At 42.9% G+C, this 14,416-nt stretch overlaps 3 protein-coding genes across 7 annotated transcripts in view; 2 read left to right on the top strand and 1 right to left on the bottom strand.

Moving 5' to 3' along the window:
* lgals3b (lectin, galactoside binding soluble 3b) overlaps positions 1 to 430 on the top strand; it is a 6,355-nt gene extending 5,925 nt beyond the window's left edge. The window contains exon 7 of the mRNA XM_077539767.1: positions 219 to 430. Within this exon, the coding sequence (XP_077395893.1) occupies positions 219 to 371 (153 nt within the window). The 3' untranslated portion in view covers positions 372 to 430. The remainder of the gene's footprint in view (positions 1 to 218) is intronic.
* Positions 431 to 3,216: 2,786 nt separating this feature from the next.
* fbxo34 (F-box protein 34) lies at positions 3,217 to 6,121 on the top strand. Its single transcript, XM_077539430.1, has 2 exons — positions 3,217 to 3,416; positions 4,835 to 6,121. The coding sequence occupies exon 2, from the start codon at positions 4,842 to 4,844 to the stop codon at positions 5,901 to 5,903; it is 1,062 nt and encodes a 353-aa protein (XP_077395556.1). The 5' UTR covers positions 3,217 to 3,416; positions 4,835 to 4,841; the 3' UTR covers positions 5,904 to 6,121.
* A 125-nt stretch (positions 6,122 to 6,246) lies between these two features.
* On the bottom strand, positions 6,247 to 14,201 carry jmjd7 (jumonji domain containing 7). 5 transcript variants are annotated; one of them, XM_077539428.1, is made up of 9 exons: positions 14,029 to 14,201; positions 13,315 to 13,468; positions 13,099 to 13,237; positions 9,314 to 9,428; positions 9,169 to 9,225; positions 8,989 to 9,084; positions 7,409 to 7,491; positions 7,161 to 7,320; positions 6,331 to 6,576 (listed from the first exon to the last, which is right to left on the bottom strand). In XM_077539428.1, exons 1-9 carry the CDS (start codon positions 14,075 to 14,077, stop codon positions 6,488 to 6,490), a joined length of 942 nt encoding a protein of 313 aa, XP_077395554.1. In that variant the 5' UTR covers positions 14,078 to 14,201; the 3' UTR covers positions 6,331 to 6,487. The 5 variants fall into 5 exon arrangements, with proteins under 5 accessions (XP_077395551.1, XP_077395552.1, XP_077395553.1 ...); XM_077539429.1 differs by having other exon boundaries at positions 7,409 to 7,488; XM_077539425.1 differs by having other exon boundaries at positions 6,247 to 6,576; positions 7,161 to 7,491.
* Between the last annotated feature and the right edge of the window lie 215 nt (positions 14,202 to 14,416).

The following is a 14,416-nucleotide window of genomic DNA, read 5'->3' as shown; positions in this document are numbered from 1 at the left end:
AATTAGTTAAATTTTTTTAATCGTCTGACAGCCCTAATATATATATATATATGTGTGTTATATATATATATATATATATATATATATATATATATATATATATATATATATATTTATGAATTGTATTAATATATTGTTATTTATATTGTGTACATGTGTTTGTCATGTTTGTGTTTACGTGCGCACGTGTGTTTGTGCGTTTTTTCGGTGCGTTTCAGTTGCGGATCGAGTGCAGGTCGAGCGCGTTCGAAGTGTTCGTCGGAGGCTCGCGCCTGCTTGACTTCAAGCAACGCGGCGGCGGCAACCCCGGCCAGATTCGAAGCTTGGACATCTACAACGACGTGACGCTCTCGCAGGTCAGCATCAAGTGAGACCTTCAACGACCTTTGAACTCCTTGAGTCTGAAAAATAAAAGTTCATTGAGACCCACTGACACGCTTCTTGGTCAGTTATTTAGTTCCATCTATATGGAGCCACAACACTGTCAATAAGATTTGGTATTGGAAAAAAAAAATGTGATTGTAGAAAAAGCTGCAGTGGCATTGAAACAAGTATTGGCATTGTAAAAGGTTGTATTGAAAAATAAAATACAAACATTGAAAAAACACTATTTTCTTTAACCATACTTTTTTTTTTTATTATGATGTCTTTTTCAATGCCAATCTGCAATTTTTTTTTACGCTTTCTCTTTTTTTTTCGAGTTTGACCGTTTTTCAGTTTCAACTCGCTGGATTTCAGTTTCACTTCTTTTTTCAGTTTCAACTTGACAGTGTTTTAACGTGGAGGGGGGAGGGTTCGGGGGCGGGGTTAGGGGCGGGGCTTTGAGCGCGTGAACGCGCTAACAGCCTGCAGAGAGGAGGGGAAAGGAGCGCGGCCTCTGGCGGCTAAAGGCAATACTGTACCGAATTCCTTGTGACCGATTGTCCGAGAGACTCGTGGATAAAAGGTCACCTGGAACTCCTAAACCGCCTGTAAGTCTGTGTTTTTCTACATATAACCTTGTGGCGTTAAAACCGCCATGTTTGAAATTACTTTATGCATCATGTCATGCTACACTACACCACCCCAGGTATCCAACCATGAAATTTTAATGATTTTTTAAAATCAGCAATAATAGTCGACATTTCAATTTTCAAAGGAGTTTTATTTTGAAAAGCAACATCAGATTTTGTTCAAAGTACTTTGGTTGGATACCTGGGGTGGTGTAGTGTCCCTTAGAACTGGTCTGGTCCTGGGATAACAAACCGTTAATTTTTTATGATTCTTTATTTTAAGCCCTAAACCAGGTGTTGAGCAGCTTTTATTTTGAAGGTGACCAACGCAGCGGCATGTCGGCATGTTACCATAATGCACAGTATTAAAAATCGTTGGGGCGGCTGGCTTGACTTCGTCTTTTCGAGTGGAGGCTGGCCTGACCGCAGTTGGAAATTGACAGTCTCCTCTTCCTGCTCTTTTGTTAAAACAGTTGGGGCGTTCTGTCATGACAATGCCCAAGCCAGCGTCACAAGTTATTTCTTTCTCTTCCCCATAACACTGTACCCTCGTTTCTTACAAAACTCCTTTAAAAAAAATCACTTTACAACGCTCAAAGTAATCGAAATCTGCGTTACACGCCGCCATGTTTACCGAGCTGGGTAAACACAACCTTTGACCGGGACCAGCATGCCTTGCGCGCGCTGAGATTCCGATTCGATTAGCATGACATGATGCATAAAGTAATTTCAAACATGGCGGGTTTTTTTTTTTTTCCTTTTTTTTTAAGAGCTCAGAATTGTTCATTCGGTAGTCCAAACATGGCGGTTTTAACGCCACAAGGTTATATGTAGAAAAACACAGACTTACAGGCGGTTTAGGAGTTCCAGGTGACCTTTTATCCACGAGTCTCTCGGTCAATCTGCCACAAGGAATTCGGTACAGTATTGCCTTTAGCCGCCAGAGGCCGCGCTCCTTTCCCCTCCTCTCTGCAGGCTGTTAGCGCGTTCACGCGCTCAAAGCCCCGCCCCCGAACCCTCCCCCCTCCACGTTAAAACACTGTCAATAAGTTGAAACTGAAAAAAGAAGTGAAACTGAAATCCAGCGAGTTGAAACTGAAAAACCGTCAAACTCGAGAAAAAAAAAGAGAAAGTGTAAAAAAAAAAAAATGCAGATTGGCATTGAAAAAGACATCATAATAATTAAAAAAAGTATGGTTAAAGAAAATAGTGTTTTTTCAATGTTTGTATTTTATTTTTCAATACAACCTTTTACAATGCCAATTCTTGTTTTACAATGCCAATACTTGTTTCAATGCCACTGCAGCTTTTTCTACAATGACATTTTTTTTCCAATACCAAATCTTATTGACAGTGTTGTGGCTCCATACATCTAGTTGTGAACTAATAGGCTGCAACAACCTACGTTTGAAGCGCGTGCATTTTGAAGCGCGTCTCTTTCGGGTATCCGGAGCAGAAAAATGACGGCTAAACTTTTTTTTTTTTTTTTTGCTGTAAGACATTAGCCTCTTGCGGCGCAACCTGAGTAATATAATTAGCTACAATTTACATTAAAAAAAATAATAAGTACGTTGGTGTGATAGAATATATTTGCTGGAAAAACAATTTGAAACTATTCAGAAATTATTCAGGGGGAAAAAAATCTAAAAAAACCCAAAACGATGTCATTAAAAGTAGAAAATAAATGATAAAAAAAAAAAACTGAAGAAAAACAATTTGGCCATTAAAAATGGACTTAAAAAGTCAAATCAACAAAGGCTAAAAAAAAAAAGAAAAAAAAAGAAAAATTACTCAAATTTTATTTTTTTCATTTGCTGTCCTGTTCCATATTCAGAAAAAAAGCAAATTGCCATAAAAATAACTGCATACATTGTTTGTTTGATATTAGAGTGAGAGAGCACTTTTCAATGTTCAATAAAATGTTCCCCCCAAAAAAAAGAAAAACATGACAGAAGTTGATTTCTGGATACACTTAATCCATTTCTTAAAACCCTTTATGGACCTGTTTTTGCTTTTTTCGCAAGAGAAACAAAGATGAGTAAATCTAATTATTTGACTTTTATTTATTTTATTTTATTCATTTTGTTGCTGTGGGTTTACAAAGACTGAATTATACGGCAGACGATTAACGCCCGTGGAAATCAAAAGAAAGGGGGATGGACACTGTTTGACACTCCAGTCCATTAGGTGGCGGTAGTACATGTTAGCGCCGGTTTGCCAACTCGCCAAATGAACTACAGGAAAAGCAGAAAACGACGACGACACAGGTGCGGGCAATCGTCTTCACCACACAGATGATCTTTGGGCGCCCGATGACGTCACGACGCCGCTGCTCCGACTTGACGTAAAAGTCGCGGTCCGACAGGAAAGAAAGTCGGTCGTGTGTCTCGTGCTCGCGCACAAGCACGGATCAGGAGGATTCAGGTAAGTCTGCTGGCCTCCAGTACGTTAGCTTGCGAATGCTAACAAACATAGCGCACATTGATCGACCGCAACGTTTGCTCGCGACCGCGTCGACCTTTGAAGCAAAATTGCGCCACCGAGGAGCCGCCCGCCGGCCAGGTGTGTGATGGTGTCGCCCGTCGGGACTGCGGCCCCAGGATCGTTGCGTGCGAGCTGGCCTTGGACCTTGCACACACCGGAAGTGTGCTTGTTCGCGTCTTCTTCGGCTTCTTCTTTTTGTTGTTGTTGTCGTCTTCTTTAGTACAAGTGGGGGGAAAAGTGCAATAGAGAAAAGTAAGGAAGGAACGTCGAGTTGAGAGTAGTCGAACAAGAAAGGAAGGAAAAGTGGGAGTGGGCTAAGAATTGAGCCATTTTCAGCAGCAAAGTAATTTTGTCTATAATTAATGTGGTGACGTCATTATTTTTCACGACCAATTAATACCTTTTTAAAAAGTACATTTTCGACTTGCTGTCGACTTTTGATGACATGACCTGTACTGAGAGGAATTAGGTAACGACCAACCATGCCTCCGTTTTCTGACCAAAACCCAGAAAACAGGTGAGCCGTGATTAGCCGTTACCTACTTCCTCAAGCACAGGTGATGTCATCTTTATTAAGGTTATTTTAGTAAACTAAAACTAATGAATAGAAACTAAAATTAAAAGAAAATTCATTCATGAAATAAAATGAAAACGCTAACTGAAACTACAGTTTATGTTGACAAAAACATTCCTTGTGAAAATTAAACGGCACTAAAAAAAACAAAAAAAAAACTAGCCACCAGAGGGTGCTACAACTGCACACGTGGAAATCAACTTGACTTTTTGAACAAATGCGCTGCTTTTAATATTGTGACATGACGACATATCGTGGCAGTTTTAATATCGTGATATCACGATATTGTCATTATCGTGACATGCCTAGTAGGTCGTTTCGCGTGTCCTGTCGTGGTGTATATTTTAGAGCCAGATATCGATACTGTTTGGTGTCAGTAATGTCGATATTTGGATCAATAGTTTAGTGCCAGTATCAATCGGATATCAATATTGTTTTGGTATCGGTAATATAGATATTTGATTCAATATTTGAGTGCCCGATATCGATACTGTTTTGGTGTCAGTAATGTCACTATTTGCATCGATAGTTTAGTGCCAGTATCAATCCGATATCAATATTGTTTTGGTGTCAACAATATTGATATTTGATCGATATTTTAATTGCCAGTAAAAATCCGATATCTATACTGTGATGGTATCAGTAATATCTATTTGGATCGATTTAGTTTAGTGTCAGCATCAATCCGATATCGATACTGTTTTGGAATCGATAATGTCGATATTTGGATCGATCCGCCCACCATGTTGGTCCTGTCGTGTTGACGCCCACTTCATGTCTCCAGGCCGGCCATGCTCGTCAAGCAGCAGCAGCGCGCGGACGTGTCGGGCTTTTGCGCACCTCCCCGGTTCGCTGGTGTTGGGCGCCGCCCCCTCAGCGCCATTGCCGCCAACACGCCGATGACGTGGGCCGGCCCGCCGCCGCCGCCATGTTGTCCGACCAAAGACGATCCCGCCGTCCTGCTGGACGTGTGCGCCGTCATCAAGCCAGGCCACGTCCGGGAGAAGATCGCCCTCTTCGCTCCAAAAGCGGCGTCCCACCCGGGAAGCCACGCCCCCTCCGCACGGGCTGGCAAGGTGAAGAGCAGCCGGTGGGGGACCGGCGACGCCAAGCGACGACGGAGGTCGGCGGGTGACAAAAAACCCGGGAACGGTCTTCCCACCGCCGCACCGGCGCAGATCTGGGCGGAGGGGGCGGAGCCTAAATTGTCGGTTGGCGCTATGGTGGCCTTCCTGGAGGAGCGCCAGCGCAAGGTATGTCACGCCATGGGCAGATTGCCGCCCGTCTCCGAGGACCCGGAGGGCGTGCGCGTGTCGGACGCGGTCGCCAAGTTGGAGGGGGGTGGGCCCGCCAGGCCCAGGAAGTGGGTGGGGCGGGAGGTGGAGCCTTCCCCGCCGCCCGCCCAGACGCCATCGGACAATTCGTCGTCGCCGCCTGCGTCGGACGAGTTCGCGGCGGCGCCGCCCACCCTGGCGGCGCTGCCGCAGGACGTGCTGGCGGTGGTATTTGCGCTGCTGCCCACCCGTAGCCTGGCAGCGCTCAAGCGAACGTGCCGCTACTTCAAGGCGCTGATCGAGGACTATGGCGTGCGGCCCGCCGACTCGCTGTGGGAGCGGGACCCACGTTACCGCGACGACCCCTGCAAGCGGTGCAAGCGGCGCTACGGGCGCGGCGACGCCTCGCCGTGCCGCTGGCACCACAAGCCGTACTGCCAGGCGCTGCCCGGCGGGCCCGGCTTCTGGATGTGCTGCCAGCGCCCACGCAGGGACGCCCCCGGCTGCAACGTGGGGCTCCACGACAACCGATGGGTGACCGCCGGCCGCGTTCACGGCCGCGACATGTTTGTCGGCTGAGGAGTCTCGGACAGGACTCTTCCGGAACAGGAAGTCGCGTCTGGGGTGGCCATTTTTTTGGCCGTTTTGTACTATTCCCTGGTGGTTGGGAGTGTTTTCGTTTACGTGTACATACAGTAAATATGAATTTTAAGAAAGCCAAGAGTGGTTGCCTTGGAGACACTGCAATAATAAAATGGAAAAAGTAAGATTGTTTTAATAAAAAGAGCTTTCCTTCACTTCTTTTTTTGGCATCTTAGATTTTGTTTTCATCAAACAAAATCTTCTGCTTCTCTGTCTTCAAATCAAATGAAAACAAAAGACAAAAAAAAAATCGTTATAATCTTTATTTTCTCCGGGAAAAAAAATGGGAGCGGTGGAGAATTATACGTATTTAAAAAAAAAAAATTTTTATTTGAGGATTTTTGAAAAAAAAAAAAAAGTCATGGTTAACATGTCAGTTTTTTGTCTTAAAAAAACAGGCAACATTTTAATCTTCTTGGTATTATATTCAGCAGGACACATGTTTACATGGCTTTCGGATTTCTGAGGAGCTCCTCGTCGAAACGTGACTTGGAAGTTGTTGTGGCTGTGCGGTGCAGCGCTCAGTGTTGGCAGGCGACGGCCGTGATGTCGTCCAGAAGCGTAAAGTAGTTGTACTTGATGTCGAATTCCATGTCGTACCAAAAGTTGACTGGCAGGAATGAAAGAGTAAAGGTGAGATGGCAACCTCACTTCATTATGGCGGGAACATTTAATCATCTACATGCAAACATTTTCAGGAGGGATCTTTCTATGACGGCGTAGTAGCACCCTCTCCAAAAATAAATTCACATATTTGAGTGTTTTTCTCACGAATTTGCAACTTTCTAAAGTCGTAAATTTCCGAGTTTTTTTTTTTCTTTTCTTCTCGGCATATTGCCCCCGCCTGCTAAAAAAAAAAAGAGAAACTCGCAAATTTCTGAGTATTTTTCTCGCAAATTTGCAACTTTCTAAAGTCGCTATTTTTTTTATTTTTTTTTCCCCCTCAGCATATTGGCCCCACCCTCTCCAAAAATAAACTCACATGTTTATGAGTGTTTTTCTCGCAAATTAGCAACGTTCTAAAGTCACAAATTTCCCAGTTTTTTTTTCTTTTTTCTTCTCGGCATATTGCTCTTTCTCACTTTCTAAAGTGGCTAATTTTATTTAAAAACTTCGAAAACATGCCGTCGGGTGTATTTCAGGTGGGTGTGCTGTTTTGTTTTTGTTTTTTTTTTGTTTTGTTTTTTGTCTTACCTGCAATGCAGCCGTGCGACTGCCTGACGTGGTGGAACCACAAGGACGGCAGGTAGAGCATCTCTCCCGCCTTGACGCTGCAGCGGAGCGGCCGCGCCCGCCGGTATGCCGGGTAGCGCTCCAGGTCGGGATCCAGCGGGTCCACGGGGATCCACGGCACCTGAAGGAAGGCCCGGTCGCAGTCTCAGAGAGGACGGACGGACGGCAGGCGTGACCTCGCGGTGCCCCGCCGCCGCGCCTGAACGCACCTTCTGGCGGTCACTCTGGTCCACCACCTCAAAGTCACCGTCATCGTCCTTCTGGCGGTAAACCGCAGGCTGGTAGAGGCCTGCTGACGCACGGTTACTATGGTTACCGTCACAGATATACACAGTTATACCATGGTTCCGGTTGTTGTGACTGTACCAGACGTTAGCAGAGATTGTCATTCGAGCCGTACAACACGTTACTGGCATACGTTACTGTTTACAATACTTACTATAATGATAGCAAAAATGTCCTTTGTTTTCATCTTTGGCAATTAATTGAATGCATGAGCCTTTGGGGATGATTTTAAATGTGATTTTGAGTCATTTTGTTTTGATATTAACCAGAATATGTACGATTGAAAATGACGTCACAGAGAAGCGACGTCATCAAGCAGCAGGCAATAGAAAAGCACCAAAAGATGACGTCGCTCGTATGGTGGTTTTTTAAATATTGTGCACAATACACTTTTTTTTTTTTTTTTTTCAAAACTAAAAGTAAGCGTTTCTTAAATAACTAAAAAAAAAAAAAAAAACTAACAAAACCACCTTGCTAATTAAACTAATTAAAACTAACTTAAAAAACCCCCAACTCAAAACTAAATAAAAACTAACTATAATGAAAAATTCCAAAACTATAATATCCCTGGTTTGCTATTAGGGCGCTATTAGGGTGGGGTTTAAAAAAAAATGAGAATAATTAAATCGATTTTCCTTTTCCTGCCTGATAACAATTCATAAAACATGACTCGATTATTTAAATATCTTTTTTTTCCCCCATATAATCTTAAGAAAATATCATTGTAAAGACTGATTTTTTTTTTTTTTGTATCTTACTGTTTTCTTGACATTTTAATCTCTTTTTTTTTTTTTTCCCCATAAATTTCTGAGGAAAATTGAAAGGCCAATTTTTTTTATTTTTTATTTTTTTTTACTGCTTTATTGAAATTTACTGTTCACATGAATTTTAAAGTATTTTCTATAACTCAATTCTTTTCATCTTTTTTTCACATAAATTTATAAGGAAAATTTAAAGGCCTTTTTTTTTATACTGTTTTCTTGACATTTACTGATCACATAAATTTAAAAGTATTTTCTATAAATAGATTATTTTTTATCTCTTTTTTCCTACACATTAATAACGAAAATTTCAAGGCCTTTTTTTTGTTTTTGTTTTAACTGTTCTTGAAATTTACTGTTCACATGAACTTAAAAGTATTTTCTATAAAATGATTATTTTAAAATCTATTTTTCACATAAATTTACAAGAAAAATTCATGGAAAATTTAAGGAAAATTTTTTTTAAACTGTTCTTGAAATTTACTGTTCAAATGAATTTGAAACTATTTTCTATAAATCAATTAATTTAACCTCTTTTTTTTTCCCATAAATTTATAAGGAAAATGTAAAGGCCTTTTTTAAAAAAACTTTTCTTGAAATTTATTTATTTATTTATTTATTATTTATTTATTTATTTTAAATCATGACATTTAAGAAGAATTGATGTTCCATAATCAATCTAACGGATTGAATTTGAAGCGTTAGTTGGGTTGCTAAGGTTTAAGCATGGTCGCTATGGTTACCATACGGGATGAAAGGCCTGTCGGTCGGCGGCAGGAGGATGAAGTCCTTCTGTCCCGAGATGACGCAGTAAACGTTCTCGTAAGGATCTTTGTGCACTGAAAGTGGGGAAAAAACAAAACAAAAAAACTTCACGTTTGTTTGTTTGCTCAATAAAAGAAATGCGGGCGAGCGGATCTTACAGGAAGTGACGGCGTCGGCCTCGCCGAGCCAGAAGTTGACAGCGTCGGGCGACTTTCCTGAACACATCAAAAGAAGAAGAATCCACTTGCACTGGCGTCCATCCGTCCGACAGCAAGGTGGCGCCAGCGAGCGCTTTTGGCTCACCCAGGGCGGCGCTCATCCAGCCCACGTGCGCATCCACGTCGGCCGTCAGCTCGGGAAGTTCCTCCAGCAGGTTGGAACACTGCTTCTGCACGTACAATACGCCGCGTTGCTTCACCTGTCCTCAACACGCACACACGTAAGTGGGCGGCCATTTTGGAATGGCCTCTTTAAGGTTCTTTTAATGTTGTGGAGTGATTGTCAAAGATGCGCTACACAAAAGAACAACTTTATTTCTCGTATGATTTTTTTTTTTTTATGTACCACAGCCTTTTTGACATGAGGACGTTATTAAAGTTTTTTTCTTGGCATATTGCCCCCGCACTCTAAAAAAACATACTTGCAAATTTATGAGGTTTTTTTTTGTCGCAAATTTGCAAGTTTAGAAAGTCGCAAATTTACGAGTTTTGTTTTTCTCGCAAATTTGTGAGGTTTTTTTTGTCAACATATAGCTCCCGCAGTCTTAAAAAAAAAAAAAAAAACTCGCGAATTTACGAGTTTTTTTTTTCTTGTAAATTTATGAATTTTTTCTTCTCACAAATTTGCCACTTAAGAAAATCGCAAATTTACAAGTTTTTTTGTTGCAAATTTGCCACTTTAAAAAGCGGCAAATTTGCCACTTAACGCACAAATTTACAATTAAAAAAAAAAAAATACCACAGCCTTTTTGACATGAGGACGTTATTAAAGTTTTTTTCTCGGCATATTACCCCCGCTCTCTAAAAGAAAATAAACTCGCAAATTTATGAGTTTTTTTCTCACAAATTTGTGACTTTAGAAAGTCGCAAATTTGTGCGTTTTTTTCTTTCGCAAATTTGCCACTTCTTAACTCGAAAATATTTAAAAAAAATTCTCCCGCAAATTTGCCACTTTAGAAAGTCGCAAATTTACGAGTTCTTTTCTCGACATATTATTATTATTATTTTTTTTTGTGTGTGTATGTGTGCGTGCGTTTGCGTGCGTGCGTTTGCGTGCGTGCGTGCGTGCGTTTGCGTGTGTGCGTTTGCGTGCGTTTGCGTGCGTGCGCGTGCGTGTGCGTGCGTGCAAATACGTATAAATTTATACTCATTCATTCACCTAAAACCTTATAAATATCCCATTACCCTTCGCCTTAACCAGGTACTTCAGAATCTTGCCAGAGTCGTGAGGTTTAAATGGTCAGGAGACCAGAGAAAAGGTCAGAAAAAAAAAGAAATAAAGAGAAAAGAAAGGTAAATCAAAGTGAAATCCAGCACCGACCAAACACTTCCTGCCTTCCCCATGATTACAAAATCAAAGTCTTACGCCAACCCCGGAAGCCTCTAAATTCCAGCAAATTTAGCGAGATCTCAAGAGCCCAGAGGAAAAACTAAAGAGAGGAAGGAGGGAAGGATCGATAAGGCAGAGTGAGATCCATAGAAGCCAGTACATCCAATCCATCAAAGTGAAGTCCAGCACCAACAAGACCCCTCCTGCGTGGTTCAAAACCAGAGTCTTATGCCAACCCCAGAAACCTCATACTTCTAATAAATTAAGATCTCAAGTGACCAGAGGAAAAACTAAAGAGAGGAAGGAGGGAAGGATAGATAAAGCAAAGTGAGAACCACAGACACCAGCACCAACTGATTCAAGGGGCTGTGGGAGGGAGAGGGTACTTCTGTTGAGTTTCAGTAGATGCTGGTGCGACGGATCTGGCATGCATAAGGACCACCACCAAAGAAAGAAGCCGTCAACCGCGGTCCAGCAAAGTGAGCACCCCCCCCGGAATCCCCAGGCCGCGGCAGCACCAAGGCCACCCCCAAGCCACCCGAGCGGACACCGGTCGGCGAGCCGACCCAGACACCCGGAACACCCCCGCCCCAGCCCCGGCCCACACCCTCGAGCCCAAGGCCGCAGAACGAGGCCCAGCGGGCCCCCACAGCGCCCCACCGGTCCCCAGCCCCCATCCACCCACGACCCCCCCGCACCCCACCCAAACCCGCCATCCACCACGACCCAGGCCCCACCACCCCCGACCCCCAAACCCCCGAACACACCCCGACCCCCAGCACCCAACCCCCCACCCACCCATACCTCCACCCCCCCCCAAACAAGCCGCCCCCCCCCCCCCGACGGCCGCCACCCCCCCCCGCGAACCCGCCCCCCCGCGAGAACCCCCCACCCCCCCCCGGAAACCGGCACCGGGCAGCAGCGCAGAGAGGGAAGATGTGCCCACCCCACCTCCAGCCGCGTGAGATTTGCACAGCGGCGGGAGGGGGGAAGCAGAGGAGGAAGCACCAGGGGAGAAGGCGGAACACCAGAACACCGAGCCCGGTGGGGAGAGGCCCCGGTCGTCACGCCAGATAGTGACACCTAACCCTGTTACTGAGTCCGCCAGCTCGCCGACTGGCGAGCTCTACCCTTACACCGTGAATGTGGCCCCACCCAGTGTATATACAAGTGTGTGCGTGTGGTGCATTAAAATTGGGAGCAGGTGAGTCGGAGCAGAGGGAAAAAATTTCCCCTACTCCGACACACCCGTATCCCCCCCAAAAAAATGAATATGTATATGTGTGGTGCATTAAAAAAGGGAATGGAGGGACAAAGTGGTGGGGCAGGGACACAAATGGGGGGGACCACAGCGCTGCCAGGCACTGCAGTCCATCCCCTCTGATGGCTCCCCGCCCCAACTCACCCCTCCCCTTGGACGTGAGGTGCATTAAAATTGGAGGGGAGTTGAAGGGTGAAGACGGTGTTTCTTTTCTCGACATATTGTCCCCACACTCTAAAAAAATAAAATAAAATCGCTAATTTATGAGTTTTTTTCTCACAGATTTACCACTTTAGAAAGTCGCAAATTTGCGAGTTTTTTTTCTCAACATATTGCCACCAGCAATTTTTTTTTTATGTACCACAGCCTTTTTGACACGAGGACATTTCTTGAAAACCAAGCATGTTTTACTCAAAATATTAAAATAATAGATTCAAATCATGAAAAATCTTGATTTTCTTAAGAAACTTAAACGGCAAAAAAAACCTTTTTCTCTCAAGATTATTTTTAGTTTGACTTTGATTTGATTTGAGTTTGATTATTATTATTATTGTTATTATTATTATTACGTAATTTTATTTTTTATATATATATTTTTAAATTGTTAACATTTTTATGACTTTTGCTTGAAATTGGATTTTTGAAGGAAAAAAAAAAGTTTTTAAATTTTCAATCATTTCAGTAGTTTTTTTCCCACCATTTTATTTTATTTTACCAGTAGGGCTGGGTTTAAAATAACGATCACGTTCAATAAAACATACATGATACATAAATAATGTAACTCTATTGGATTCAATTATAAATGTAAATATTCATATTTTTTACTAAAGCACCAAGTAAGAGCATGAAGTTTAGATTTTGCAGCACTATTTTGCAATCGAATCGATTTTGGAAATCTGAATCGATACCCAGCCCTATAAGTAAGACGTTTAGTTGAATGTTTCCATCAGAAATTGATGTTTAAACCCCAATTTGGCCCATATTGAATCGATACGAGAATTGTGCAGTGTAATATCACGATATATTGCCGAATCTTTTTTTTTAACACCCCTATATGAAATAGTATGAAATGTATTTTTTTTCTTTGATGACAACTAGGGCCTACTTCGACTTACGATACTGTATTTTAATGTCGTTGAGCGTTGCGGCGCTACCTGGAGGGTCCCAAATTTTTGAAGGCGCCAAACGTTTTGAGAGCCATTTTTTTTGTAGTCTCTCACGTTGACATGTTCGGCAAGTCGTGCTTGACAATCGTTAACGTGTTGTCAGTCGGTCGTACCTTCCCTTGGATGACGTCCAGCACGGAGGCGAAGCTCATGCGTCGTTCCTCGGGCATCACAAACCGATCGCCGTTGACGGCGTCGGCGTAACCGTTGGGGGTCACTGACACACTGATGACCTTGGAGCCCACCTTCTCCCTGCCGGGACAGGAAGCGGAACACTCAGGCCCGGTGTCCTCTGGCGCTATCGGGCTGTTTAGTTCCTAACTCCCTACCTGAGGTACTCGGGCGTCCACCTGGACAAAGCCGGCCAATGATCGAAAGCGTTTCGTACGATGCATGGCTTGTTGGGTGCGATCCACTGGCGGTAGAATTGCAGCGGCTCAGGTGGGCCGTCCAGGTAAGGCACCGATTGGTTCAGATACAAATCTGAAAAGGTTAGGATCGTCGTACTACATTATAAACAGTAGTTAGGTTGGTCGTCATGGTAGTGCTATTATTAAGTTAGTAGTAACGACAATTAATGATAGTAGTGGTAACGCAATAGTAGCAGTGACAAAGTAACTTACTAGTAGGTAGTTAGCAGTATTACGACTGATAGTAGGACTGGATAAGTAGTATTGTTTTAGAATAAGTAGCAGTAGTACTTGTATAAGTAATAATAGTAATAGGAGTATTATGGGTAGTAAAGTGTAAGTTTCAAGTGATAGAAGTACACTACTTATTATAGGTAGAAGTGGTATTATCATAAGCACAGCATTAGTAATATATTGTTTGTAGTACTTGTGTTAGTAGTAACTAGTACTGCTAGTTATATTAGCTACAAGAACAACTAGTAGTTGTAGTGGAAGTGGTAGGAACAGTATTGTGTAGCAGTGGTAACATTTGATATTTATGCTAACTACTACTATGTTAGTACCTAAAATTATTACGATTGGTACTGTTATGCAGTTGAGGAAGCCGTTTAAAAATAGTATATATTGCAGTACCGTGAGCCTCTAGTGCGAAATGTGCCAGTCTTTCCTTCACGGCGTCCATGTCGTTTTGTTTGTCGCTTGTGTGGTGATCGATAAGGATCGATAATTGAATCAATAATCACATTTCAGCCGCTTCGCCCATGCTGTTTTGTTTACACTGCTATGCGCCTGCGTTTGGCATCTTCTTCTTCGGCTACTTGCATGTGTTATTTCGCCCCCTGCTGGTCGGAGGCTGAGCTGCAAGTCAAAGAAGCCATTACGTCGCAGAACTTTTCCATATGTAAACATCATTGTAATTAAATTATTCGTTTTAAATGGAAAAAAAACCCCCTCAAATATCAATGAGTTGTAAACGATTAAGCACAGCCTGGCCATGAGATACGTTATCTCATTTTTATTT

Source organism: Festucalex cinctus, chromosome 12, assembly GCF_051991245.1.
Source record: "Festucalex cinctus isolate MCC-2025b chromosome 12, RoL_Fcin_1.0, whole genome shotgun sequence".
Lineage (NCBI taxonomy): Eukaryota > Metazoa > Chordata > Actinopteri > Syngnathiformes > Syngnathidae > Festucalex > Festucalex cinctus.
This window is presented reverse-complemented; position numbering and strand designations above follow the sequence as displayed.

Bases quoted from the DNA above. Each gene is read 5' to 3' on its own strand.
- jmjd7 (XM_077539425.1), bottom strand. From the start codon at position 14,077: ATGGACGCCGTGAAGGAAAGACTGGCACATTTCGCACTAGAGGCTCAC. The intron at 13,469-14,028 runs GTACTGCAATAT...TAACCTTTTCAG, and splicing joins TTTCGCACTAGAGGCTCACG to ATTTGTATCTGAACCAATCG. The intron at 9,429-13,098 runs GTACGACCGACT...TGTTGAGGACAG, and splicing joins TGGACGTCATCCAAGGGAAG to GTGAAGCAACGCGGCGTATT.
- fbxo34 (XM_077539430.1), top strand. From the start codon at position 4,842: ATGCTCGTCAAGCAGCAGCAGCGCGCGGACGTGTCGGGCTTTTGCGCA.